This window comes from Harmonia axyridis, chromosome 1 (genome assembly GCF_914767665.1).
Source record: "Harmonia axyridis chromosome 1, icHarAxyr1.1, whole genome shotgun sequence".
In the NCBI taxonomy this organism is placed as follows: Eukaryota; Metazoa; Arthropoda; class Insecta; order Coleoptera; family Coccinellidae; genus Harmonia; species Harmonia axyridis.
The window spans coordinates 49808499-49835151 of NC_059501.1; the positions used below are offsets into that span (position 1 = coordinate 49808499).

Genomic DNA, 26653 nt, shown 5'->3' on the forward strand with positions numbered 1-26653 from the left:
AATCCTATTTCCTCATCTGCTTTTGCCCCGGCTAAATATTCATTTAATAATTCTGCGCCAATAGTTTTTAATCTGGTACAAGATGAAGATACATCCTCATCATGTCTTTGTATACATCTACTCAAATTCCACTGACATTCCCCCGGTAATTTTTTCGACGTAAATTTTTCAGTTAGTCTCAATCTTAATTCTGCATAAGTAAATAAATTTAAAGTAACATGTGATTTGAAATAGCTGTATGCTTCGCCTACCAACTTCAGTTTCAATAGAGTGAGGGTTTCATCCTCACTCCATCCCTCCAATTTTTCCCTTAGTTCCAATTTATCAAAATAACTCAAAACTTCTTTTCCTGAAATATTTCCAAGGTAGGCGACATCATTCCTAGCGAATAACGTTGCATATTTACTATTGCCGGATTCACAGGTGGATTTCCGCCTGGCGCATTAACTGAACTTGAAGTAGCGCTATTAACAGTACCAGGTAGAGGAGGTGTAATCGACATTTTTAATTAAATTTGAATATCAAAAAAATAATAACAATGATACAACCAATACAATATTTTACCTTTACCCTTATATATTTGGTATCCCACGTTGATCAACTGTCTGACCTTTACCTGAAAATCCCTAAATTTCTTTCTAACACCGAAAACTGTAAATTCCAAAACTAGCCCAAACCTGACTTCAATGTCTACTTGAAACTCTTTTTCAAATTTGAAGAATTAGAAAATGGATTCTAACACCGAAAACTGTAAATTCCAAAACTAGCCCAAACCTGACTTCAATGTCTACTTGAAACTCTTTTTCAAATTTGAAGAATTAGAAAATGGATCAAAACTTAAAAATAATTTTGTGGGGAGAATCACTTCAATTAAAAAAATGTCTCAAAACAATTACTTCTAATTAACTATGAAAATTATTTATTCACTTCTACTTCTAGATTAAGAGAATGAACGTTCAACGAAAAAATTAACTAAAATATGATTCAGGCCCAACAGCTGATTTTCTCCAACTCCCTAAATAACATACCAAAATATAAATTTATCAAAATCCGACACACTCCTCCACCTCAACAAAAATTATATATTTTCACCCCTGATATGAAAAATAACAATACGCTCAAAATAATTCAAATTCCAAAATATCAATCATACACAAAAAATACAAGGTCTATTCATCCGAAAATCCCCCAATTCAACGGTTTCTTTCTCAAACTTTACTCTTATACTTCAATGTTATCAATCCTCAAAATTTCAACTACCAAAAAAAATTAACTTTTAGAAAAATAATCAATTCCAGAGAAAAAATCAAGTATTATCTCTTGAGCTGTCACCAATTTGTCATATTATCCCAGAGAAACAAAAATCAACTAATATCCCACTAAGCTGTCACCAATTTGTCATGAACGTGTGGGTCAGAGAAAGTTGACCAACGTTCATTTATCTCCGGTTGAGATGTTCTTTTAACCCCCGGAAGAGCGGTTTTCCAGAGGTCTCGGAGAATTAATAATTATGTAAATTCACAAAGATGTTATGTGTAATTTCAGCCCGTCGCTTCAATGGACAGGTCTTTTTAGTTGACTTTTTTTCTCTAGGGACAGGATTAGTTTACTGGGTCAATAAAAATCGATTTAAATTTTGAAACTAAATATAATGAAGAAAAATAAAAATAACCAAAATTACAATATCCCTGAAATTTCTATGTTGACTCAACGACCAAAATTTTATAAAAAAACAAAAAAATGTCTTAAATATAATCTGTTATTCAAACAAAAGAAACAAAATACCAACTATGAATTTGGGAGAATCGGGACTACTCAAATAAACTTATTTTCATCGAGATAAACATTCCAACATCAACAAATAAAATAAAAAGTGAATATCCAAAAGACTTGCCCTTATCCCACGATGCTAGATGAGTATTTTAGGCCCTGCACAAACCTAGTTTTAATTTTTTCAAACTGTTCACTCGAAACGTGTAATTCTTTATACAGCGTGTCCCGTAAAGACCACGTCAAACCGAGGGACAATGTAGATCAAAGGATAACCCACCTGCTATGACAAAATTCCCATTATAAAAATCTTACCGTTTTCGAGATATTTTTTTTTTGAAAATAATGAATTTTTGCCCCTTTCAATAGTTTTGCCCTTATGGTTAGTACAATTTTACATCTTTCCGGTTAATTTTTTCAGTGAAATATTGCTGAAGAATGATTTTAACGTTTACAATAAAAACATCCTCCGAAAATTTCAAAGGGGGGCTATGAGAAATATTTTATTGGAAATTTTGGTAGTGGATTATTCTGTTCATGAAGTTTAGCCCATCGTAGTGGAAAAAAAATGTACCGAGCTACTGCTGCACATTACACCAATAAATTGTCCATTTTATAGTGATTTCAAAGAGGTATCACACAAGTCATTTGTTATTCAAAGAAAAAAGATATGGCTGTTTTTATCCAAATGGGTACGTTTCTGACAAAATCAAGTTTGTCAATTCTGTTGAAAAATCTTCGATGTTGCATTACGTAGTGAACATTAGCAATTGTTTACGTGCGAAAATATTACTCGCAAAATTATTCACTTCAACGAAATTCAATTTCACCGGCAAATTTTGGAAAACATCATGCAGATCCATATTTTTTTGAAAAGATCATTTGGAGGAGCGACAAGTCTTCCTGTACCAAGGATGGGTACATGAATCTCCACAATTTGCATAGCTAGAATATCATAAATCCATACGAGGTGAGAGAAGATAGATCACAATATCTATTCAAGATCAAGTTATGGACTGGAATATTTGATGGTGCAATTTTGGTCCCGATCGAACTGCCGCCATCACTGAACGCAAACAATTATTTGGAATTTTAAACCAACCAGCTGCCCATTTTATTGAAAGATGTGCTACTGGCACTGCGACGTAGTCTGTGGTGTGATGGATGCCCAGCACATTACGGACTCGAAGTTACCGCACATTTGAATAGAACTTATCCGCACCGGTGGATTGGAAGAGAAGGTGAAATTTTGTGGCCTCCTCGTTCACCTGACCTAAATCCTATGGACTTTTATTATTGGGGCTGCCTAGAAGACAAAGTATACGCAACACCCATACGTGATGAAGCCGAATTGGGAGAACGCATCCACAATTCGGTTTCATCACGTATGGGTGTTGCGTATACTTTGTCTTTTAGGCAGCCTCAATATTAAAAGTCCAGAGGATTTTTAATCTGTACCCATCCTTGGTACAGAAAGACTCGTCGGTCCAAATGATCTTATTGAAAAAATCTGGATCTGCATGATGTTTTCCATAATTTGCCGGCAAAATTGAATTTCGTTGAGGTGAATAATTATGCGAGTAATATTTTCGCACGTAAACAATTGCCATTGTTCACTTATTAATGCAACATCGAAGATTTCTCAGCAGAATTGACAAACTTGATTTTGTCAGAAACGTACCCATTTGGATAAAAACAGCCATATCTTTTTTCTTTGAATAACAAATGACTTGTGTGATAACTCTTTGAAATCACTATAAAATAGACAATTTATTGGTGTAACGTGCAGCAGTAGCTCAGTACATTTTTTTTCACTACAATGGGCTAAACTTCATGAACAAAATAATCCACTACCAAAATTTCCAATAAAATATTTCTCATAGCCCCCCTTTAAAATTTTCGGAGGATGTTTTCAATGTAAACGTTGAAATCATTCTTCAGCAATATTTTACTGAAAAAATCAACCAGAAAGATGTAAAACTGTACTAACCGTAAGGGCAAAACTATTGAAAGGGGCAAAAATTCATTATTTTCAAAAAAAAAAAAATATCTCGGAAACGGTAAGACTTTTATAATGGAAATTTGGTAAGAGCAGGTTGGTTATCCTTTGATCTACATTCTCCCTCGGTTTGACGTGGTCTTTACGGGACACCCTGTATAACACTTCACTCCCGATCCGCGAACTCCGATCTAACCTATTTTATTCCAAAACAAATTCTAAACTTTATCACAGAAAATTCCTATTTTACTATTTCTGACCTAATTCAACCGTTCTTAGAGTTAAAACAATTCCTTCATACAAAAAAACTCCTTCAACTATCTATCATCTATTAAATTTCCTTTATTTTTGCTTCAACCTTGAAAAAAATTACTCTGATCTTCAAAAAAAATTGTTTTAATTCAAGTCCGGTTTCGCGACCGACGTTCTAATTCTCAACCCTTCTCAATAAGAGACCCTAAGCGATACTGATTTCTTCTTTCGACCTCTCCAAAAATCGTAACATCGTACTTATCTAAGACCGCCCCAACAATTCCCCAAGATACCATGTCAATTAGATCATTGGTTAGAACATTTTTTTATCCTTTTTCAATAAGAGTCCTTACCTCTACTTCAAACTACATTTTTCTGTCGATCTCAGCAAGAAACATACTTCAACTCCGCCTAAGACCTTTTTGCTGCGTCATCTTGAGAACGACCCAGACGGTTTTTCTCATGTATCGAACTCAGATAAGTCAAGATTTCCCCATATCTAAATAATTTTTCTTATCCGTAAAAAATATATCGATTTCACCAACGCCGTGAGACGGTAACTAAGAAAAGCATTGATTGAAAAGTAAAACATCCTTATTCTAATATAAGATCAGTTTACACAAGTCACGATCGCTCTGTTGAATTTAACGTATATTCCCTCTGCATAATAATTCCAATAATTTCAATAATTTCCAAATATCCGCTTTACTACACTTTAATATCACCTTTTTAACAAACAATCCAATCAGATCTGCGATGACTGACCTTTTCTCTGCATATGGGCTTCATAGCATTGTGACGTCATCGACTAGAAGAAGTCCTTGTTTGGACAATATTTTTACTAATATTTTTGAGTCCTCGGGATATGTTGTTGTTCTTGATTTCTCTGATCGCTTTGCTGTAGAAACAAGTTATGTTTTTTGGGAAAAAATAAATAGAGCCAGTAAGATAACGCTGCGTAAACCTATTACTCAGTTGGGTTTAAATATGCTTCATCTCCTAGTGAGAGATATATGTTGGGATTTCATTGATAATAGTGATATCTGCATTGATGAGAAGTTCAAGATGTTCGTCATTCTCTTGAAAAACTGTGCAGATCTAGCATTCCCACAAAAGAAGTATAATCATTGTGTTGATATGATGCCAGTTTGTTGGTTCAATAATGATTTGAGGGAAATGAGAAAGATATTACATTTTTATAGAGATATTGCTGCAGTTGATGGGTCAACCAGCGTTAAAAAAATATATAAAGACTATCTGAAGCTATATCGATCTGAGCTCAAGAAAGCAAAAAAAGAACACATTGATAATTACCTTCGAGAACGGAACTTTAATCCTAAAGCGATTTGGGACGTGGTAAAAGAAAGTACAAACCTATTGAAAAGGCGTAAACAAATTGGTAGCAAGTTAACACCTAATGACTTCAATAATTTTTTTGTTACATTCCCTGAAGAAATTATTGTCAAAATTCCACCTTCTAAAAAATCATCTGCTGATTCCATTCGAGATTACTGCAATTTTAGAGGATCTGGGTTGGATGGTATTCAGTTTACTATTTCTCCTGTATCTGAGATCAAAGTAAGAGATGTTATAATGTCACTAAAAAATAAAACTAGTCGTGACTTACACGGATTCAACAGTAAAATAATCAAGAGTTTAGTAAGTGAGATCATTAACCCACTAACAACATTAATGAATTTCTGTATAAGAGATAACATATTCCCAAATATACTCAAATTGACCATAGTAGTCCCTGTGCACAAGAAGGGTCCAGATGACTTGGTAGATAATTACAGACCGGTTTCAATTATATCTGTTTTCTCGAAGGTTTTGGAAAAAGTAATGCAACAGCAGTTAACAACATTTAATAAATCTCAATTTGGTTTTAGAAAAGATCTCTCTACAACAACTGCTATTGTTGAACTCATGAGAGTAGTAAATGAGGGTTACAGTGAGGGCGAATACATAGGGGCACTGTTTTGTGATTTGAGCAAGGCTTTCGATTGTCTTTCCAGGGAAAAGCTTCTTGACAAATCAATGTTCTATAATATTGATCGGAGTGCAATAAATCTTATTAATTCCTTTCTCATAAATAGGAAACAGTGTGTAGATCGTAGTGGTAGTATGTCTGATATGTGTGATGTTAAATGTGGTGTAGCCCAGGGATCTGTCCTTGGGCCTCTTCTTTTTATTATTTACATAAACGATCTTGTAAACAGTGATGAGGGCGCTGATTTCGTCATTTTTGCTGATGACACAACGGTATTGGAAAAATCAAAATCAAAGGAACTTTTGGTTAATAACATGAACGAAGCATTGTATGTAGTTTCGGATTGGTTTCATAGCAACCAGCTCAATTTAAACGTAACTAAAACTGAGTTTATGTATTTTTCAATGAGAGATATGGAGGGAATGGGTGTTCTAATAGATAGCAAATTATTTTGGAATGCTCACATGAATAGCGTTTGGCAGCATGTATCATCTTGTGTTTATGCATTGAGAACATTGTCTGGTGTAGTTTCGAATACAGTGTTGAGGAATGTCTATCATGCTTTTATTGAATCAAAGATGTCGTATAGTATATTGTGTAAGGGTCATGATGCAAATGTAAAGCGTCTATTTAGTCTACAGAGGAAAACTATCAGGGTAATGAGCCAGCTTGGTTTCAGAGATTATTGCAGGAATGCTTTTGAACATAATAAAATTCTTACTGTCCCTTGTTTATACATGTTACAATGTTTATTATATGTGAAGTCTCATGTTGATGAATATAGGACAAACCAAGATGTGCATGATCATGGTACACGTCAAAGAAGGCATATTCATACCGATTGAAGTGTGGAGTAACATATTACGGGCCTAAACTTTACAATAGGCTGCCAACCGCTATGAAGATAACTACCATTAAAAAGTTTAAAGTTTCAGTTGAAAACTATTTACTGAGGCAATGTTTCTATTCCATAGATGAATACTTTTCTTGTGATTTTTCTGATTTTCAGGAGCAATACTTTTGTATATTTTCTTTTTGATTTGTAGTTTGGCGTATGTAAGCATTTTCGTAATGTATTAGCATGAATAAATTATTAATATTTGTTTTAGCCCTTTTTGAATTATTAGAATGTTAAGTTTTGGCAACGTCGCGGATTCTGGGAAATCGGGACGTATGTTTTGTCAGATTAAGTAATGAGATGTATCGGTTGTCGGAAAGAATAGTCAAAGTTTGTTATTATAAAGTTTTCGGTGTTAATTAAAATGGTTTTGATTATATTCACGGACATTTTAAATATATTAGGATTACAGTTCATTAGAAGGTCAGTTTGCATTGTATAAGTCCCATTTTGTTCCATTTCAATCCTTATACCCTGTTCCTTTGCATCCTGATACAGTGCGGTGCTGTGTGGACGCAGAGAGCAGTTATATTGGTAAGATTATTTATTATTACATCATTTTATTGGTTCAAATATAGGGAGAATGCAACAATATTACTATTACTATTATATCGGTTATTGGCTTGGTTGAGACCCACTTAGTGAAAAACACAAGGCGTTTACAACTTAACACCAGCCTGATCAGTAAAACTTAGAAGGAGGTTATTTTAGCGACCACACTTATTGTCAGAAGGTTCTTAACTAGCTTCTGAGAACAACCTTGGCTTTGTGTATGAGCTCGGCTCTCTCAGGTGCCAAACCCGTTGAACAGTGATGAAAAAAAAGTATATATAGGGTGTCCCGGTAAGAATACGACAAACAGATACAATGAAATAAGGTCATCATGGAGAACTCGTATCAAGAGGTTTCAATCGCCTGAGTGCCTTCGTTTGGGATATACAGGGTGACGTTCATCTCATGAGTGGAATTTCACAGTTCGATAACTCTTCAACTAATCGACCGAATAATTTCAAATTTTGAAATTTTGTCACCTTTTCAATATTTCTAAAATCGAATAAATCAGATCCGGACTAGGAAAATTTCAGATATTTTCTATTTTCGTGAATATTGGATCACCCTGTACGTAAACATTATGACTTTTTTACCGTTTTCGCATTGACAAAGAATTAATTTATAATGAAAATTTTAAATCTTTGCTTGGCAAGGTTATACAGGGTGAACAATAAATATTCCATCAAGAGTGAATTTTTTTTAGTTCAATAACTCCTCAACTAATTCACCAAATAAATTCAAATTTTGGTCACCGTTTAGTATCGCCTTCCTTCAAAATTTCTGAAATTGAACGAATCAGCTTCAGACTAGGAAAATTTATTTATTTTTTTTTTTTGTGGATTAGTTGAGGAGTTATTGAACTACTACAAAAAATTCACTCTTGATGAAATTTTTTTTGTTCACCCTGTATGACTGTGCTAAGCAGAGATTCAAAATTTGTATTATGAGACTCCAAGGCGAGATGGGGAAACACGCTGGAACGAAGATAATATCCTCCTAACACGTGTTAATTACATTGCAAAGGAACTGGAACGCAATAAAGGCATGAATTGTAGGCAAACCCCCAATATCATGCAGAATGAGATAAATCCGCACAGACAGTCGTACACCAACCTTCTGGCCAACAGAGTAGAATGGATGTTAGATCAAGAAAAGTTCACCAAAACCGAACTTAACAGCATAATGCTAAGCTGTTACTCTGTGGAGGACATCCCGATTCAACCACTAATAGAAAGCGCTGCACCTAACAAAAGTAAGTTACAAAGAAAGGTATTTGAAAATTACTTGATATACACAGGAATACCACCTGAAAACAGACCTAGAATACCTAGAATGAAAGGCTCAAATTTCATGCTGAAAAAAGTACAAGAAGTGAATGAGCTGATACTGCAGAATTTTCCGATAATCAGAAAAATAGAGAACCTGGTAGATCTTGTATAAGCGGGGGCAATCACAGTTGGTACAGAGTTGAGCATGAAGATCAGGGATTCTGTTCACCCGATGAGAAAGAAAACAACACCACCTCGAAAGCGGCGTCTAGAAGAAAAGTTTAAAAATATAAGAAAAAACATAGGTATATTGCATACTTACCTGAATACTGGAACACCACCCAGCATATTAGGCTTGAGAAAAACGAACAACCGGTCAACCCCAGGAGTCGATTAGATACAGACCTACTGGTGGAAACACTTCACAGCAACGCATTGTCATCTGGCGAGATTTTTCCGGGAGGCTCTCACAGACACATCCAGACTACCAAAACTGGTACAAAATCTAACTATAAGACATCCGAGATTCAAATCAAGCGGGGAATTTTCCAAGGGAACACGCTAAGCCCCCTATGGTTTTGCCTGGCATTGAAGCCCTACGTCGCGAATGAAGTACATTTGAAGAAACAACTCAATATAGTAGCATCGTTCTGCGAATCTATAGGTATGATAATGGGCATAGACAAATGTGTGGTGGTCCACGTGAAGAAAGGCCGAATACGGGAGAGTTCTGGAATGCAGGTGATGGAGGACGTCATAATACTGTAATTAGGCATGGAGGAATCTTACAAGTATCTGGATGTGCAACAGGCTCTGGATATAAAGTCAGCGGAGATGAAGAAGGCCTTCAGAGAAAGATTCTTCTGCAGAATAAAAAAGTAGTCAAAAACCAGCTCAATTCAAGATCAATGTTCGAAGCAATTAACATCTGGGCAATAACCTGCATTTTGTATTCGTTCGGGGTAATAAGGTGGACCAACACGGAGCTGAAAGATTGAGATAAAAAAGTGAAAACAATAGTTACCACACATGGAATCCATCATCCACACGCATCCGTGAACAGGTTCTATATCCCGAGAAACGAAGGAGACCGGGAGCTTCTGAACCTGGGTATAACGCATTATAAAAGAGCCTGCGGTATGAGGGAATATTTCATTTCTAATAGCTCACCACTTCATTAAGAACTTCTTCAAGAAGAGTAGTTCAAATAAGTAGTGTGTTTATAAGTTGCTCCTGCGGAAAATACTTCATGTCACTCCATCTGATATCCAAAAATTTGTTCTTGGTTTTAATCCTTCAGCTTACACGCTGTTGAGACTTCTTCACTAATTTGAGACCCATAGTGACAAACTTGGATCCTGTGAGTCTTTTATGGATACATTCTAACCTAAACTCTGTTATATTTATTATCGGTTACCATCTGGCATGGCGATTTACTTATCAGTTGCCTTTTCGTTTCGTCTTTTTCTAAAGGGGGACATATACTGTAATAAAGAAAAATAAATTTAAGAACAGTTCGCTGAATATGTTGAATTGATTCACTGCGTATCTGATACATTTTGTTTATCCCTTTGTCCTCATTCTCCTGTTTTTTCGTGGCTCTTCCTTCTGTTGGAGTCTCTCGTAAAGAATCACGAGAGTGAAGAGTTTACCTTATTCCTTCCCCACAAAATACGTATTTGAAAGTTTTTTTTCGTACACTCAGAAGTGACAGCTCAGGATACACCTTCAGCAATGTCTGACAACACCTTATCCGCGAACCTTAAGAAGCCACTGCTACCCTCGGATAGCGCGAAACTTCAGTGCGATTGTTGCAAACGAATGATTCACGCCGCTTGTACAGACTTACCGCAGGACGATCATACTACTCGTCGTCGAGCAAAATGTTTGATGTTGTTATCCAAGAGATACTGGATCGACTGAATCGGGGTAAAAATGTGCTTATCAGAGGGGTACCTCAATTAACAGGAGATATAAATGCTAAGAAAGAGCATGATCAATCGGTGGTGATGGAGGTACTGAATACTGTTAACTGCCCAGCCAACCCAGTCGTCATTTTTCAGGTTGACAAACCCTACAAACCTACAAACAAGTATCCCCGCATGATAAAGATGATAATGCCAAGCGACTACGTTCTTCGAACTATTTTATTTATTTTATTTATTTATTTATTTATTTATATATATACAGGGTGTCCCGTAAAGACCACGTCAAACCGAGGGTGAATGTAGATCAAAGGTTAACCCTTCTGCTATGACAAAATTCCCATTATAAAAGTCTTACCGTTTTCGAGATATTTTTGTTTTTTGAAAATAATGAATTTTTGCACCTTTCAATAGTTTTGCCCTTACGGTTGGTACAATTTTACATCTTTCTGGTTAATTTTTTCTGTAAAATATTGCTGAAGAATGATTTTAACGTTCACATTAAAAACATCCCCCGAACAATTTAAAGGGGGGCTGTGAGAAATATTTTTATTGGAAATTTTGGTAGTGGATTATTTTGTTCATAAAGTTTAGCCCATCGCAGTGGAAAAAAAATGTACGGAGCTACTGCTGCACGTTATACCAATAAATTGTCTATTTTATAGTGATTTCAAAGAGGTATCACACAAGTCATTTGTTATTCAAAGAAAAAAGATATGGCTGTTTTTATCCAAATGGGTACGTTTCTGACAAAATCAAGTTTGTCAATTCTGTTGAGAAATCTTCGATGTTGCATTACTTAGTGAACAATGGCAATTGTTTAAGTGCGAAAATATTACTCGCATAATTATTCACCTCTACGAAATTCAATTTTGCCGGAAAATTTTGGAAAACATCATGCAGATCCAGATTTTTTTAATAAGATCATTTGGAGCGACGAGTCTTCCTGTACCAAGAATGGGTACATCAATCTCCACAATTTGCATAGCTGGAATATCATTAATCCAAACGGAGTGAGAGAAGATAGATCACAATATCGATTCAAGATCAAATTATGGACTGGAATATTTAATGGTGCAATTTTGGGCCCGATCGAACTGCCGCCATCACTGAACGCAAACAATTATTTGGAATTTTTAACCAACCAGCTGCCCATTTTATTGGAAGATGTGCCACTTGTGCTGCGACGTAGTCTGTGGTTTCAACATGATGGATGCCCAGAACATTACGGACTTGAAGTTACCGCACATTTGAATAGAACTTATCCCCACCGGTGGATTGGAACAGAAGGTGAAATGTTGTGGCCTCCTCGTTCACCTGACCTAAATCCTATGGACTTTTATTATTGGGGCTGCCTGAAAGACAAAGTATACGCAACACCCATACGTGATGAAGCAATACCTCCTAGACTAGGAGGTATTGGATGAAGCCGAATTGAGAGAACGCATCCGCAATTCGGCTTCATCACGTATGGGTGTTGCGTATACTTTGTCTTTTAGGCAGCCCCAATATTAAAAGTCTAGAGGATTTAGGTCTTCATGTACCCATCCTTGGTACAGGAAGACTCGTCGCTCCAAATGATCTTTTTGAAAAAATCTGGATCTGCATGATAATTTCAAAAATTTTCCGGCATAATTGAATTTCGTTGAGGTGAATAAATATGCGAGTAATATTTTCGTACGTAAACAATTGCCATTGTTCACTAAGTAATGCAAGATCGAAAATTTTCAAACAGAATTGACAAACTTGATTTTGTCAGAAACGTACCCTTTCGGATAAAAACAGCCATATCTTTTTTCTTTGAATAACAAATGACTTGTGTGATACCTCTTTGAAATCACTATAAAATAGACAATTTATTGGTGTAATGTGCAGCAGTAGCTCCGTACATTTTTTTTCCACTACGATGGGCTAAACTTCATGAACAAAATAATCCACTACTAAAATTCCCAATAAAATATTTCTCACAGCCCCCCTTTGAAATGTTCGGAGGATATTTTTAGTGTAAACGTTAAAATCATTCTTCAGCAATATTTTACAGAAAAAATTAACCAGAAAGATGTAAAATTGTACCAACCGTAAGGGAAAAACTATTGAAAGGGGCAAAAATTCATTATTTTCAAAAAAAAAAAATATCTCGAAAACGGTAAGACTTTTATAATGGGATTTTTGTCATAGCAGGTGGGTTATCCTTTGATCTACATTCTCCCTCCGTTTGACGTGGTTTTTACGGGACACCCTGTATATACAACGTTCTACAGGTTTAAACCCAACTACAGAACAAGGAACATATGAAAAAGTATACACTAATATTACATATTCTGAGAAAAAAAACGATCACAAAAATGCTCAGTCAGTCAAAATAATGTGATCTGATATTTAAAATGGAACAATTAAAAATATCCAAGTGAGAACTTATAGTATTACAGGCATCACACAAATTATAAAGAGGTGAATACTTCAATGTATTCGTTCGAGGTGTCGGCATATAAAATGTATTTCTAACTCTAGAGGCTGGTCTTGGAATAGCAAAATTTAGTTTTTCGAGAATGCAAGGATCTTTAATGACACCGTTTATTAGTTTGTGAGTAAATACAACTGAATGACATTCTCGTCGACATTTCAAACTACTCATGCAGTGTCTGCTCAAAAGCAGGTTCTGAGGAAAACCGATAGGCGGGTAGACACCATCTGTTCTATATGAAAAAAGTTTTAGACAACGCCGCTGCACAGACTCAACTCTCTCAATATGGACCTGGTAGCAAGGAGACCATATGATAGACGCGTATTCTAATTTTGATCTGACAAATGCATAATAAAGGGTCTTTAATATGACTGTGTCAGAGAAATCGCGAGAGATTCGCGCTATGAGCCCGTACATCCCATTCGCAGCAGACAAGGTAGCATCAAGGTGTGGCACAAACGAAAGTTTGGAATCAAAATTCACTCCTAAATCAGTTAACACCGATGGACGCTGGAGAACTTTGGAAGCTATTGTGTAATCAAAACGAATAGTATTTTTATTTTGCGTAAATGACATAACATTACACTTCTCAGCGTTCAAAGGTAACCTGTTTCTTCTACACCACTCTTCAACGCGTTGTAAATTAGAGGCGAGTCGCAAGCAGTCCGATATATTGCTTACCTCTAGTTATATTTTGAAATCATCAGCATATAACAAACAGTCGACATCAACTATCTCCGCCAAATCATTAATAGATATTATGAAAAGGAGCGGTCCAAGGTTACTTCCTTGGGGGACTCCAGAAGTACTAGAGAACACTGTAGACCTGACTCCTTTAAACTCGACATATTGCTTCCTATTGGACAAGTAAGACTTGAAAAGACCAATGAGAGCCGAGGAAAGGCCAAATTGAGACAACTTTCTCAACAATATTCCATGGTCAAGCAGATCAAAAGCCTTTGAAAAATCAGTATATAATATATCTACTTGGGATTTTCTCTCAATGACTTCGGAAATAAACTGGGTTACGTTGAAGAGGTTGGTAACTGTCGAACGACCTTTAACAAAACCATGCTGAAATGGAGTTATTAGATTGCAAACATGGGAATATAATCTATTATGAAGGAGAACTTCAAAGATCTTACTGTAATTACAGCTTATCGATATTGGTCGGAAATTGGAAATATCAAATTTATTTCCCTTCTTATAAATTGGGCGTACTTTGGAAAGCTTCCAGCAATCAGGAATCGTGCCAGTTCTCAAACAAATATTGAACAAAATAGTGAGTGGACAAGCTAATACATATGCACAATCTCTAAAAACCAATGATGGGATACTATCGGGACCCATAGTCATTGTGGGTTTCATCCTCTTCAACGCCACGAGGACTCCACTCTCCTCGAAACAAGTAATATTTAGATTAATTACATTAGTATTATCAGTCACTTCAATGCTAGCTGTACTGGTAGAGTATGATTTCGCGAAAAAATCGGCAAAGCTATTGATAATGTCTAATGGATTATTGAGTAAATGCCCACCATAAAATATTTGATTAGAAACAAGAGTTGAACCTTTTTTGCTATTGATAAATGACCAGAATTTTTTAGGGTTTTCTTTAATATTTTGTTCAGCTCTTTTCACAAAACTTTTGTAGGCCTTATCCGCATCCGATTTGATTTTCGCTCTCAAACGGATAAATTCCTCCCGAGCAATGACATTGTTATTCCTTTTAAATGAATGCCAATACTTAGCCTTCAAGCGAATCAACCGAATGATCTCTCTATTGAACCAGGGAGGATATCTGCGCTTGTTCTCGTAAGATCGAAGAGGCACACTACGATCGAAGACGCTATGAATTGTATCATTAAAAAAAGCACAAGCCTCCTCTGCACTGTCAATGTTCCCGAGAGAGCTCCAGTCTATACCTCCAACAAGATCATACATGAGGAAAAAATTCGCTTTACTGAAATCATACTGACGTTCATAAGAGGCGACAAAATTAGTTTTTAAATTATGGGCAATATTAGGCGAACAACTCACCCCCAAAGCGGGATGATGCTTATCCTCAACCACTAACGGATCAAGAGACCTCTCAACAAGGCACCTACCATCATCCAGTACTCTACCATAATCATTAAAAACAAAGTTATGTTGTGATAAACTGCCGATCTCTAAAAATTCCCGAAGACAAATTTCAGGTGTGCTACGTTGTAAAGTAGTGTTATTGATATCCGGAAAACATAGAGGAATGTTGAAGTCACCAACAATGAGAAAATTCACATTGTGAGTTAAGCGTATAGTCTCAAGAACTTCGAAGAGTGAGCGAAATCGGTCAATGGTCAAAGAAGGTGGCAAGTAAACATTCATCACATATAGAGAGGTCGAGTCCGTGATAATTTTGATCACAATTATATCGAACACTGAGAGACCGCAAGAAAAAAACTGACTCAAATCTATCTCCATTGATTCAAATGTCTTATCAACCGCAATGAGAACTCCACCACCTCTAGAGCAATTACATGCGATAAAATTTCTGTCAGAACGATATACCTCATAATGGCTAGGAAATAACTCATCATTCTTAATTGTGTTGTCTAACCAAGTTTCTGTTAAGGCTACTATTGGATATTGACTGATAGATATGGAATTGAAAAACCTTGATGTCTTAGATCTCAAGCCTCGGGTGTTCTGATAATAGATATTCAAAGTTTTACTAGTGCTGTGTTTAATATTTGAGGCACTGTCAGAAGGGTTACAATCAGTGAAGTCACCCGAATGCTATGCTGGACCCAATAAATCATCCCTAAACTTTTTCAAAACCGCTTTATATGAGGTACATTTTTCTTTTTCCCAAACTGCATGATTCACTGAAACTACTGAATCAGATGCGCTAACCAACTTGACACAGTTAGTACATTTACGCTCTGAAGATTTACAATCTTTAAGTTCATGCTATTTTGAGGATTAAGAAAAATTTAAGTTCTACTTCGAAACTATCCATCATAAGTGACCAAACTCCCTCTCAAGTTCAGCTACTGAAGGAGCTACGCTAGGAAATCTGTAAAGTTAAGGCCCGGTGCACACATCCGACTTTTGCAGTTACGACACCGTTGCTGTGTCGTACTTGCGGCCTGTTGTACAAAGAATCAAATGGGAGCATGCACACTACCCGCCGTGCCGTTGCGACGTCGTAACTGCCATCATGCGGGCTGTGGTACAAAGAATCAAATGGGAGCATGCACACTAGCGTACGACACCGCAACGGTGTCGCAACTGTAAATGTCGGATGTGTGCACCGGGGCTAAATCACACGTATGCCTGTCGGCTGCTCAGTTGATACGGTGAGGGTGTGGGCACCAAATGGACTTGTTAACTTGACTAATTAATTGTTGGGCGCCAGGCTTACTAAAGTAAACCAAATTTCATAAAAATGAAATTTCTCAAAAAAAAAATATTAATAGAGATGATAAAAAAAATGAAGTTAAGTAAGAGAAACGGGAGATAGATAAGAGAGATCTTGCTTAGTGGTAAGAAATAAAACGAATCAAATTTTACAAATATATTAAAACTATTTAAAAAAATTTTTGCTGAAGGCTGAAAAAAAAATAAATTCAGAATTTCCAAAAAAATATTGCTGAAAGCTGAGAAAAAAAATATACTCAGAACATTTACAAATGATGAAAATTTCACTGATCTTACAATTCGAATATTAGGTCTCCAGACAGAATTTGGAATAAGTAGGTTATCGAAAGATGAATTTTGATATCTCACTTGGTAGATCTTGTTTCTCAATTTTAATAATTGCTTGATATCAGAATATTGCTCTTGGATCGAAGTGGTGAAAATAAATTCAAATCTCGGGTTCCAATTTGGTGGATGCTCGCCTGAAGTGAAACTCAACGGCACTTGGAGTATTTCGTCCAAATATTAGATGAAGGTTTCTGTGTAACCTTGATCAGGATGAAGATTCAGTGCAGCCTGGTTAGGAACTTGTACAGGAATTGTGGAATCTTCTTCGTATCAAAATGGATGCTTGAGCATGCGTGGAGAGAAAAATTCAGGAAATTAGATTTGTACAATTATCGAAGATAAAAATGTTCTGGTTGAATTTGGAAAAATGGTATCAAAAGTATTGTATAAAATTTGGAATTGACAGAAATTATAAACTATTATATCCTCCTCAGACCCAAGGTCCGGGGAAGATATATTTATTCAGCAAACCTACTTTTTTAGTGAAGGCTGGGTCCAAATAACACCATATGGTTGAAAAAAAAATTTATTTCTGTTTTTCCTGGAAAAAAATAAGGTATCATATATGATACGTTGGGTCTAGAGGCATACAAAAACAACAGATCTATAAAAAAAATTTACTGGTGAAAAAGCGAGAAACAATTTCTATCAACGGTACAACACAGATAAATATTGCAGGAGTTACATTTGGCAAACGTTAATTTGCCACATTTAGGAAATCTACATTTTGATCTTGTTTTTTGTTCTTGCTTCGTAAATACTGGTAGGTGGATGTTACCAACGGTCCTGACTCTTCTATCCGGAACAGGTTGTATCTTCCTTTGTTTCAGAGGCGGTGTCTCTTCTTCATCACTCATGTTGTCTGCGATCTCCATATCATCAGGATCGGTAACCACATTTTCCAAACCTAGATCAACCTCATCCTCATCATCGTCCGAAGAGAGATCATCGAGGTCCGACTGATCGAAGTCCAAGTTGAGAGCTATCTCTTCAAGCTCCAACGCGGTCAAAGGCCCTAAAAAAATAATATTTCAAATGAAAAGTAAACAATATTTGATTTCTCGTGAAAATCTATAGAATTTGATTTTTACATTGAAATTAAATTTGTAGTCAGTAAGACCCAAGGTATCACCTATGATACGTTAACGGAATTACCCATTGCGAAATATTTGTAATATTTAAAACAGAACCTATTATATTCCATATGTTCTGTAGTACTTGTTCAACAAATATAAATCAAAAAAACACCACAAAAACAATTACTTACTTTTATTTCGTGGTAGAGGCATGATCGTAGCACGTGCACTTGTAAACATAAACAATCGACTGACTTTTCTTGCCGCCGTATGCAACCAACATCGCATCAAAAAATTAGGCGCGTATTTAGCAGTGTATCATATATGATACCATCGAGTACGTGCGGCTAAATGGAGCTGGAGGCCGAGAATAAAATATAAACCTGGGGTATCATATATGATACCTGGGGTCTGAGGAGGATAAAAAAATGAGTTACTTATTGAATACTTTCCGGAAAGTGAAAAAAACTTATGTTATAAGAAACAATGAAATACAAAGAATAAAAAAAAAGGTACATATGATCCGAGAGTTATTATAAGAAGGAAATTTATTTAATTTGAATGAAATTTATAGTTAATTACAGTAAGAAAGGGAATATGTACTTCCTGGCGGCTCTCAAAAGAAAGAAGGAAAAAAAAAATCCTTACACACTACTGTGTGTTAAGAGAAAAAAAGAAAAGAGACAATGGAATATCAAATTAAACTATCAAATATCAAATCGTTAGATAGAATTACTATTATTCAAAGAAATAATTAGGTAATATTCAATATCTAATATTAAGGTACTCAACCATACGAAAAGCCACCAAAAAATATCACACTCACTCTCCACCTGCTTTCAATCAGTCGTCAAAATCATAATAATCCTCTTTCAGCTGAAAACTGAAAAATTCCCACATTGAACGACAATCTCCGCGCACTCTCTGTATCAAATATGAGAATCGATAGTGTTCGATAAATTACATCGGGGATCAGTGGCGTTTCTTAAACATGAGCTGGGCAAAATTATATACGGTCCGTTGAATCGTTACACACCACCCCAACTGGGCGAAAAAAAAATTTGTAAACTTTAGAAGTTTAAAATTTTTTTTTTTATTTTTTTTTTCATTCGCTATATAGCAAAGGAATTGACTTAGGAAGCAACAAATTGAAATCAGACTCAATATTCATAGTACATGAAAAGATACGATGCAAGGAAAACTTTGAGAGATACAGATAGGTAAGATAAATAAGGCATGTAACATAAATCAAAATGATATGAAAAATGCATTGATTCCCAAATATCATAAATACCGAAGTAATTCAGAATCAACACAACACATCCCTGCTGAATAGTTCATATCATGAAAGCACAAATTTTCCATAAAGGAGCTACCAAAGATAGATTCTTTCATAACATTGCACCATCCAACAGTAATTCATTATGTTTACACGCATAATACTTGCAATAGAGAAAAAAATAGAGAAAATATTTATGAGTCATCCGAATCTGCGCTAAGATACTCCTCAGCCGAATCCAAATCATCATCATAAGATGATTTGAGATCTTTAATGTGCCAACGACCCAAATCGTTACCATCCACGTCCTTAAGCTCGTATACCAAATCTGAAACAACCCTAGTAATAATGCAAGGCAAATATTTAGGAGCTAATTTCGCAGAATAATTGTTAGCCGCTGAAGACAAAGTTACATTTCTTTTCCAGACTTTATCGCCGACATAAAATCTTACTTTTCGCTTTCTTAAATTGTATTGATGAGCATTTCTAAGATAGACCTGATGTAATTTCTTGCGAATATCTACAAATAATTCGGGTAGTTTCTGCACATCATCAATGCGTTGAAACTTCTCAGATATAGAGATTGTATTGTTTTGATTATCAGAAATTTTTCCATAGAAATCTCCGATAACGGGAATATTTCTAGCGAAATTAAGGAAAGCCGGAGAATAACCTGTGACATCATGTTTTGCCAACCTGATGGCCTGAGCCACTTTAAATATAGAAGAATCCCAGGTTTTATGATTTTCATTAATATAACACCGAAACCCTCCAAAAACTCTCCTCTTACTTTCAACATCGGCAGTTGGTTCAACGCCGCGAATTTTAATTTCATAGACCAATTCATAGGCCTTCAAATGATTGGGATTCATACTTCATCAAATTATAGAAATCAGTTACGAAATTAGTGTAAAAAAACGAAAATATAAAATAAGAAAAGTGAATTTAAAGAGAAAGATGGCCGTTCAATATGGTATAGAAATGTCAATACGAAAAAATATTAGTACTGAATAACAATGTACCAAATTCTGTCGGATCAAATGTATAACAGAAAATTTCCACTCAGCAAGATTTAGAAAAAAAAAAAATTATGTCAAGCCAACGCACCCCTTGAGGGCCACGCGATGGGCGCCAATTGTGTAAAGTTAAATCACACGTATGCCTGTCGGCTGCTCAGTTGATACGGTGAGGGTGTGGGCACCAAATGGACTTGTTAACTTGACTAATTAATTGTTGGGCGCCAGGCTTACTAAAGTAAACCAAATTTCATAAAAATGAAATTTCTCAAAAAAAATATTAATAGAGATGATAAAAAAAATGAAATTAAGTAAGAGAAACGGGAGATAGATAAGAGAGATCTTGCTTAGTGGTAAGAAATAAAACGAATCAAATTTTACAAATATATTAAAACTATTTAAAAAAATTTTTGCTGAAGGCTGAGAAAAAAAAAATTCAGAATTTCCAAAAAAATATTGCTGAAAGCTGAGAAGAAAATTAATTCAGAATTTACAAAAAAAAATATTGCTGAAGGCTGAGAAAAAAAATATACTCAGAACATTTACAAATGATGAAAATTTCACTGATCTTACAATTCGAATATTAGGTCTCCAGACAGAATTTGGAATAAGTAGGTTATCGAAAGATGAATTTTGATATCTCACTTGGTAGATCTTGTTTCTCAATTTTAATAATTGCTTGATATCAGAATATTGCTCTTGGATCGAAGTGGTGAAAATAAATTCAAATCTCGGGTTCCAATTTGGTGGATGCTCGCCTGAAGTGAAACTCAACGGCACTTGGAGTATTTCGTCCAAATATTAGATGAAGGTTTCTGTGTAACCTTGATCAGGATGAAGATTCAGTGCAGCCTGGTTAGGAACTTGTACAGGAATTGTGGAATCTTCTTCGTATCAAAATGGATGCTTGAGCATGCGTGGAGAGAAAAATTCAGGAAATTAGATTTGTACAATTATCGAAGATAAAAATGTTCTGGTTGAATTTGGAAAAATAGTATCAAAAGTATTGTATAAAATTTGGAATTGACAGAAATTATAAACTATTATATAAAAATGAGTTACTTATTGAATACTTTCCGGAAAGTGAAAAAAACTTATGTTATAAGAAACAATGAAATACAAAGAATAAAAAAAAAGGTACATATGATCCGAGAGTTATTATAAGAAGGAAATTTATTTAATTTGAATGAAATTTATAGTTAATTACAGCAAGAAAGGGAATATGTACTTCCTGGCGGCTCTCAAAAGAAAGAAGGAAAAAAAAAATCCTTACACACTACTGTGTGTTAAGAGAAAAAAAGAAAAGAGACAATGGAATATCAAATTAAACTATCAGATATCAAATCGTTAGATAGAATTACTGTTATTCAAAGAAATAATTAGGTAATATTCAATATCTAATATTAAGGTACTCAACCATACGAAAAGCCACCAAAAAATATCACACTCACTCTCCACCTGTTTTCAATCAGTCGTCAAAATCATAATAATCCTCTTTCAGCTGAAAACTGAAAAATTCCCACATTGAACGACAATCTCCGCGCACTCTCTGTATCAAATATGAGAATCGATAGTTTTCGATAAATTACATCGGGGATCAGTGGCGTTTCTTAAACATGAGCTGGGCAAAATTATATACGGTCCGTTGAATCGTTACAAATCAGATGGAGAACCAAACCTCACCATGAAATATATACATGGTGTACCCAGAATAACTTCCATCAGCTTTCGTACACAGGACAGCCTCTAACAGCAGCCAACAAGTGCCCTATCTCTCCTGGAAACTCTTTTGCTCTAACTTGCACTTGTTATTTTCTAAATTTAATAAACTCATATGTAACAGAGCTGATCTCAAACCTAGCATAATACTCCTAACTGAAACATGGCTTAAACCAACTGACCCAGACTCACTGGTTAACATTGGAGGCTACAGCTTGTACAGAGCGGACAGATTGAATCGTGTCGGAGGTGGGCTGTATGTGTACTTGTGCGATGAGATCGTGGCCAACTTTGCGATGTACTTGTGCGATGAGATCGAGAGTTCGAGGAATCTATAGCAAACTCTGGAAACAATAAAAAACTGTACAGGGTGGGCAAATTTCGATGTTTTAGCACTACAACTCTTGAACCAGAAGAGATAGACAAAATCTGATACCCACTTCTCGATCTCTTTTTCTGAGAAACTAACAAGGGTAGTATTCATTTTTGGCCACCTTCTTTTGTTTTCGAGTTATAAGCGAAAATTGGAAAAATGGCGAAATCGAAAAACAGTTATATCTCCGCTAAAACTGATGATAGAGCTCTGAAATTAAAACATTATACAGGCACTTTTTTACATAGAATCCAGTGGCGTGCTCGTATTTTCAAAAGGGTTTTCAATTACGAAGCTATGACCCAAAGTTATGTTTTTTCAAATGGGAACACTAAATTTTGGTGTCATTTTCTGAAAGCTTGATTTTCCTGATTTCAAAAATATATAACATCGTATGATTCGGATCAATATAAATAATAGAAAATGGCCAAAAACCTCTTTTCACCTAACCCTATGTCCTACGTGAGCGACTAATGTTACGACGCGAGCGACGCCAATTTTATGTACTACGCGAGCGATGTGAGCAGCGCGACTTTTTTTGTCCTACGTTGAAATCTACAAACGCGACACGACGCGACATAAATGTGGTTGGATTGGGTTGGGATTGTGCATTGCGGAAGATCAGTCCGTTGTCATACGCTTGTAGAGAAACAGTTATAATGAGGTGGTCAAGAAAACGTAAATTATTCATATGTGAAAATGTGGCTTCAAAAATGCTAATTGTAAGACGCAGAAAAATGGGAAGAAAGAGAAATCCAACAAATTAAATTTTTTTGGAACGTAAACCATTACTGAATTGAAATATTTTTTTTCAATCTGCATGGATACCTACGTATTACATATAAATAAGGTTTATTTATTATTACTCAATGATATACTAACCTCAACTATATTTATTTCCTTCAAATGGATATTTCTTCAGCATTAGTAATATAAGTTATGCGTAAATAAATGAAGTGGAATAATAAATGATGATTTGTGGTGGGATTTCAAATAAATTATTTATTTCCATGAAACTGTTTGATGTTTGACCATAGATCCAATAAATGATTCATTAACTATAATGCATTTTCGATAGTATCAAATAAACACTTCTCTCAGTGTATATAATACTATAGTTAATTTGTCAATCTCACTTGTTTCCCCCAGTTCATCGGCAATTCTACTCCATTCTCTATCCACCAACAGTCGATTATGATATCTTTTATCAGTCTTGTCCCAGAGTATACTGGAATTTCTAACAGCCAGTATTAAAACTTCGTTTAAATCATTCATTGTACAGCGGTCGAAGTAAACGTGCCTGCATCAACAAGAACTACTGAAGTTCGCGCGAATTCCGCTTGGAAATATCAAATAATTTGATCGCCGACAGAGCGCGAAATTTGCCTGAAACAGTTTTACGACCGATACGACTGCACGTAGGACAGCGCTATTATATTCCAAGGTTTGATAAATCGCGTTTGGTCGCGTTGCTCTCATCGCTCGCAATAAATCGCTCACGTAGGACACAGCGTAAGAGTCTCAATATTTCTATGGTTTCAACTGTTGATGAACACAGAAAAATTGAGCTTTCTATAACATGAGCAGTGTCCTTCCGTCAATCTGATTATTTCTATGCTTTTCATTTATTTCTACAAAATTCGAATCTAGATATGTTTTATAAATTCTTCATCTAAAAATTGATTTGGAAATAACGGAGAAACCACAAGATCGAATTTTTCAATCGAAAGAGTTGTATTGAGATGCATGTATCAGGAGATTATTTACATAGGTCTCCAGAATCAATACGCACAAGTACCAATCCATTTTAAACAGCATATGAAACAATGCATATATGATTGAACTCAACATTTTAATTACGAAGGGACAAACAAGAAATAATATTTAATCTGATAATGACAACAATTGCACAATGCACAGTCGACACCTCTTCTCGATATTTCAATAGATGAATATTTGAAACTGTGTTCAAGCTACCTAGGAAACTTTTTCCAAGTTCGTTTATCTTTTCGAAACTATTTGTATAAAATAAATATAGATTCGAATTTTGTAGAAATGATTGAAAAGCATAGAAATAATCAGATTGACGGAAGGACACTGCTCTTGTTATAGAAGGCTCATCAACAGTTGAAACCATAGAAATATTGAGACTCTTAAATAAAAAAAGGTTTTTGACCATTTTCTGTTATTTATTTTGATACGAATCATTCGATGTTATATATTTTTGAAATCAGGAAAAATTAAGCTTTCAGAAAATGGCACAAAAATCTAGTGTTCCCATTTAAAAAAACATAACTTTGGGTCATAGCTTCGTAATTAAAAACCCTTTTGAAAATACGAGCACGCCACTGGATTCTACGTAAAAAAGTGCCTGTATAATCTTTTAATTTCAGAGCTCTATCATCAGTATTAGCGGAGATATAAATGTTTTTCGATATCGCCATTTTTCCAATTTTCGCTTATAACTCGAAAACAAAAGAAGGTGGCCAAAAATGTATACTACCCTTGTTAGTTTCTCAGAAAAAGAGATCGAGAAGTGGGTATCAGATTTTGTCTATCTCCTCTGGTTCAAAAGTTGTAGTGCTAAAACATCGAAATTTGCCCACCCTGTACAAGTTCATACGATCCAACCAGAGTAAGCATTCCGCTCCTACAAAAATCTGATGGTTCCTTGTGCTCTACAGACATTGAGTCAGCTGAAGTTTTAGCTGACTCTTTCACGAGTTCCTTTCCGGTTGAGCCTCGATATGATTCACTGCCGGAAATTGAAGCAGCACGACTGCATGAACCATGTGACGTTTACTTCGGAAAAGATTAAAAATCATTTATCCAACATTAAATTAAATTAATCTGTTGGTTTGGATGGAATAAACCGCTTCTTTCTCAAGAAATTTTCCGAAGCTCTCTGCTCTCCATTGTTAACAATCATGTCTGGAAGATGGCATCTGTAACTGCTGTTTTTAAAAAGGGCGATAAAGTTTCCTTTCCCTACCTTCCAAAGCAATTAAATCAATAATTGTAGAAGATATGTCAACAACAAACACCATTATTCCGTCACACAACAGAAAACACCATTATTCCGTCAGGGCAACATGGTTTCGTCAAAGGTAAATCTACCACCAGCAATCTTCTACAGTGTATCAGCGATTGGTCGACATCTTACGATAAAAAAATACCGACAGACATCGTCTATCTTGACTTTGCCAGGGCCTTCGACAGGATCCCAGTGAGGAGGCTAATGCACAAACTCGACACATTTGGTATTCGGGGCCAACTAAACCTATGGATTGAAGATTACATGACAGACAGAACTTTCAATGTGGGTCACTCTTTTTCTTCCGACAGACCAGTCACAAGAGGACTTCCCCAGGGGTCTGTTCTTGGTCCACTCCCCTTCGTTGCTTATACAGGGTGTTTCATTGGTAAATGTACATACGTTAACCTGAGGTGGAGCTGCCCTAAACGAGTCCAAAAAACCTATATATGATAGGTCTAATCTTCCCCATATCCGAGATACAGGGTGGTTTATAAATTAACCAATATTTTCAATTCCTTATAACTTTTGAATCACCCAGTATATTTGATTGATATTCGGAACGAACAACTCACTCCATTAGATCCTTCGATTCATCTTTAAAATAATTGAAAAAAGCAGGTCCGTATTAGAAAAATATGGGACTTTTCACAAGCCGAGTTTCAACACCCTGTATAGTGGAATTTTTGAATTAGATGGAAATATTCGTGAAGAGGAGGAATATTTCAATGAAGATCAGTAGATTTCAATGTCCCTCACGTCATTCTACTCATCGAAAATTTCGGACAAAAATTGAGTTCAATAGTACATTGAGATTAAATTGGAAAATTTTCTTGTTCGCAGATTGAACACATTAATTCAGTTGTATATCCGGATAAACTGGTAATTATTTTTCATTAAATAATAAAATTTTGAGAAATTATTTTCTGTCAAATCCCAAAAGAGTTTATTCGAGTAGGCTACAACAATGGACTAGTTTAGTGATGTTGATAATACTATATTTGACACGATAGAATTGAAATATACAGCAAAACTGATAAATCAGTGAAAAAATTTTAAAAATCCATCAATAAATGACTGAGAAATAGATTATTTAAATTTACGTATTTTAGTGGGGAACGTCTTTGGTCTGTGACGTCACGGCTCTTGCCTGTGATCGCTACACCATAAATTACGTTTAAATACTTAGCCGCGCCAAAGCTCTCGCGCCGTTTGTAGTTGTTCAGTGTAGTGTTTTAACTCGAGTTTTGTTTTTATGTCACCATAATGGAAGAAGGCTTCATGAAAG

General features: G+C 35.5%; 2 protein-coding genes across 9 annotated transcripts in view; one reads left to right on the plus strand and one right to left on the minus strand.

The window, feature by feature from the left end:
- LOC123673441 (inactive dipeptidyl peptidase 10) overlaps positions 1 to 26653 on the plus strand; it is a 536532-nt gene that overhangs the window by 410883 nt on the left and 98996 nt on the right. The gene's annotated exons all lie outside the window — the stretch shown is intronic.
- Positions 17472 to 21946, minus strand: LOC123673497. 2 transcript variants are annotated; one of them, XR_006746482.1, is made up of 2 exons: positions 17960 to 21946; positions 17472 to 17883 (listed from the first exon to the last, which is right to left on the minus strand). XR_006746482.1 is itself a non-coding variant. In XM_045608011.1 (2 exons), the coding sequence occupies exons 1-2, from the start codon at positions 18230 to 18232 to the stop codon at positions 17486 to 17488; spliced, it is 495 nt and encodes a 164-aa protein (XP_045463967.1). In that variant the 5' UTR covers positions 18233 to 21858; the 3' UTR covers positions 17472 to 17485. The 2 variants fall into 2 exon arrangements, 1 of the variants encoding a protein (XP_045463967.1); XM_045608011.1 differs by having other exon boundaries at positions 18136 to 21858.

Bases quoted from the DNA above. Each gene is read 5' to 3' on its own strand.
- LOC123673497 (XM_045608011.1), bottom strand. From the start codon at position 18,232: ATGCGATGTTGGTTGCATACGGCGGCAAGAAAAGTCAGTCGATTGTTT. The intron at 17,884-18,135 runs GTAAGTAATTGT...TTATTTTTTTAG, and splicing joins GCCTCTACCACGAAATAAAA to GGCCTTTGACCGCGTTGGAG.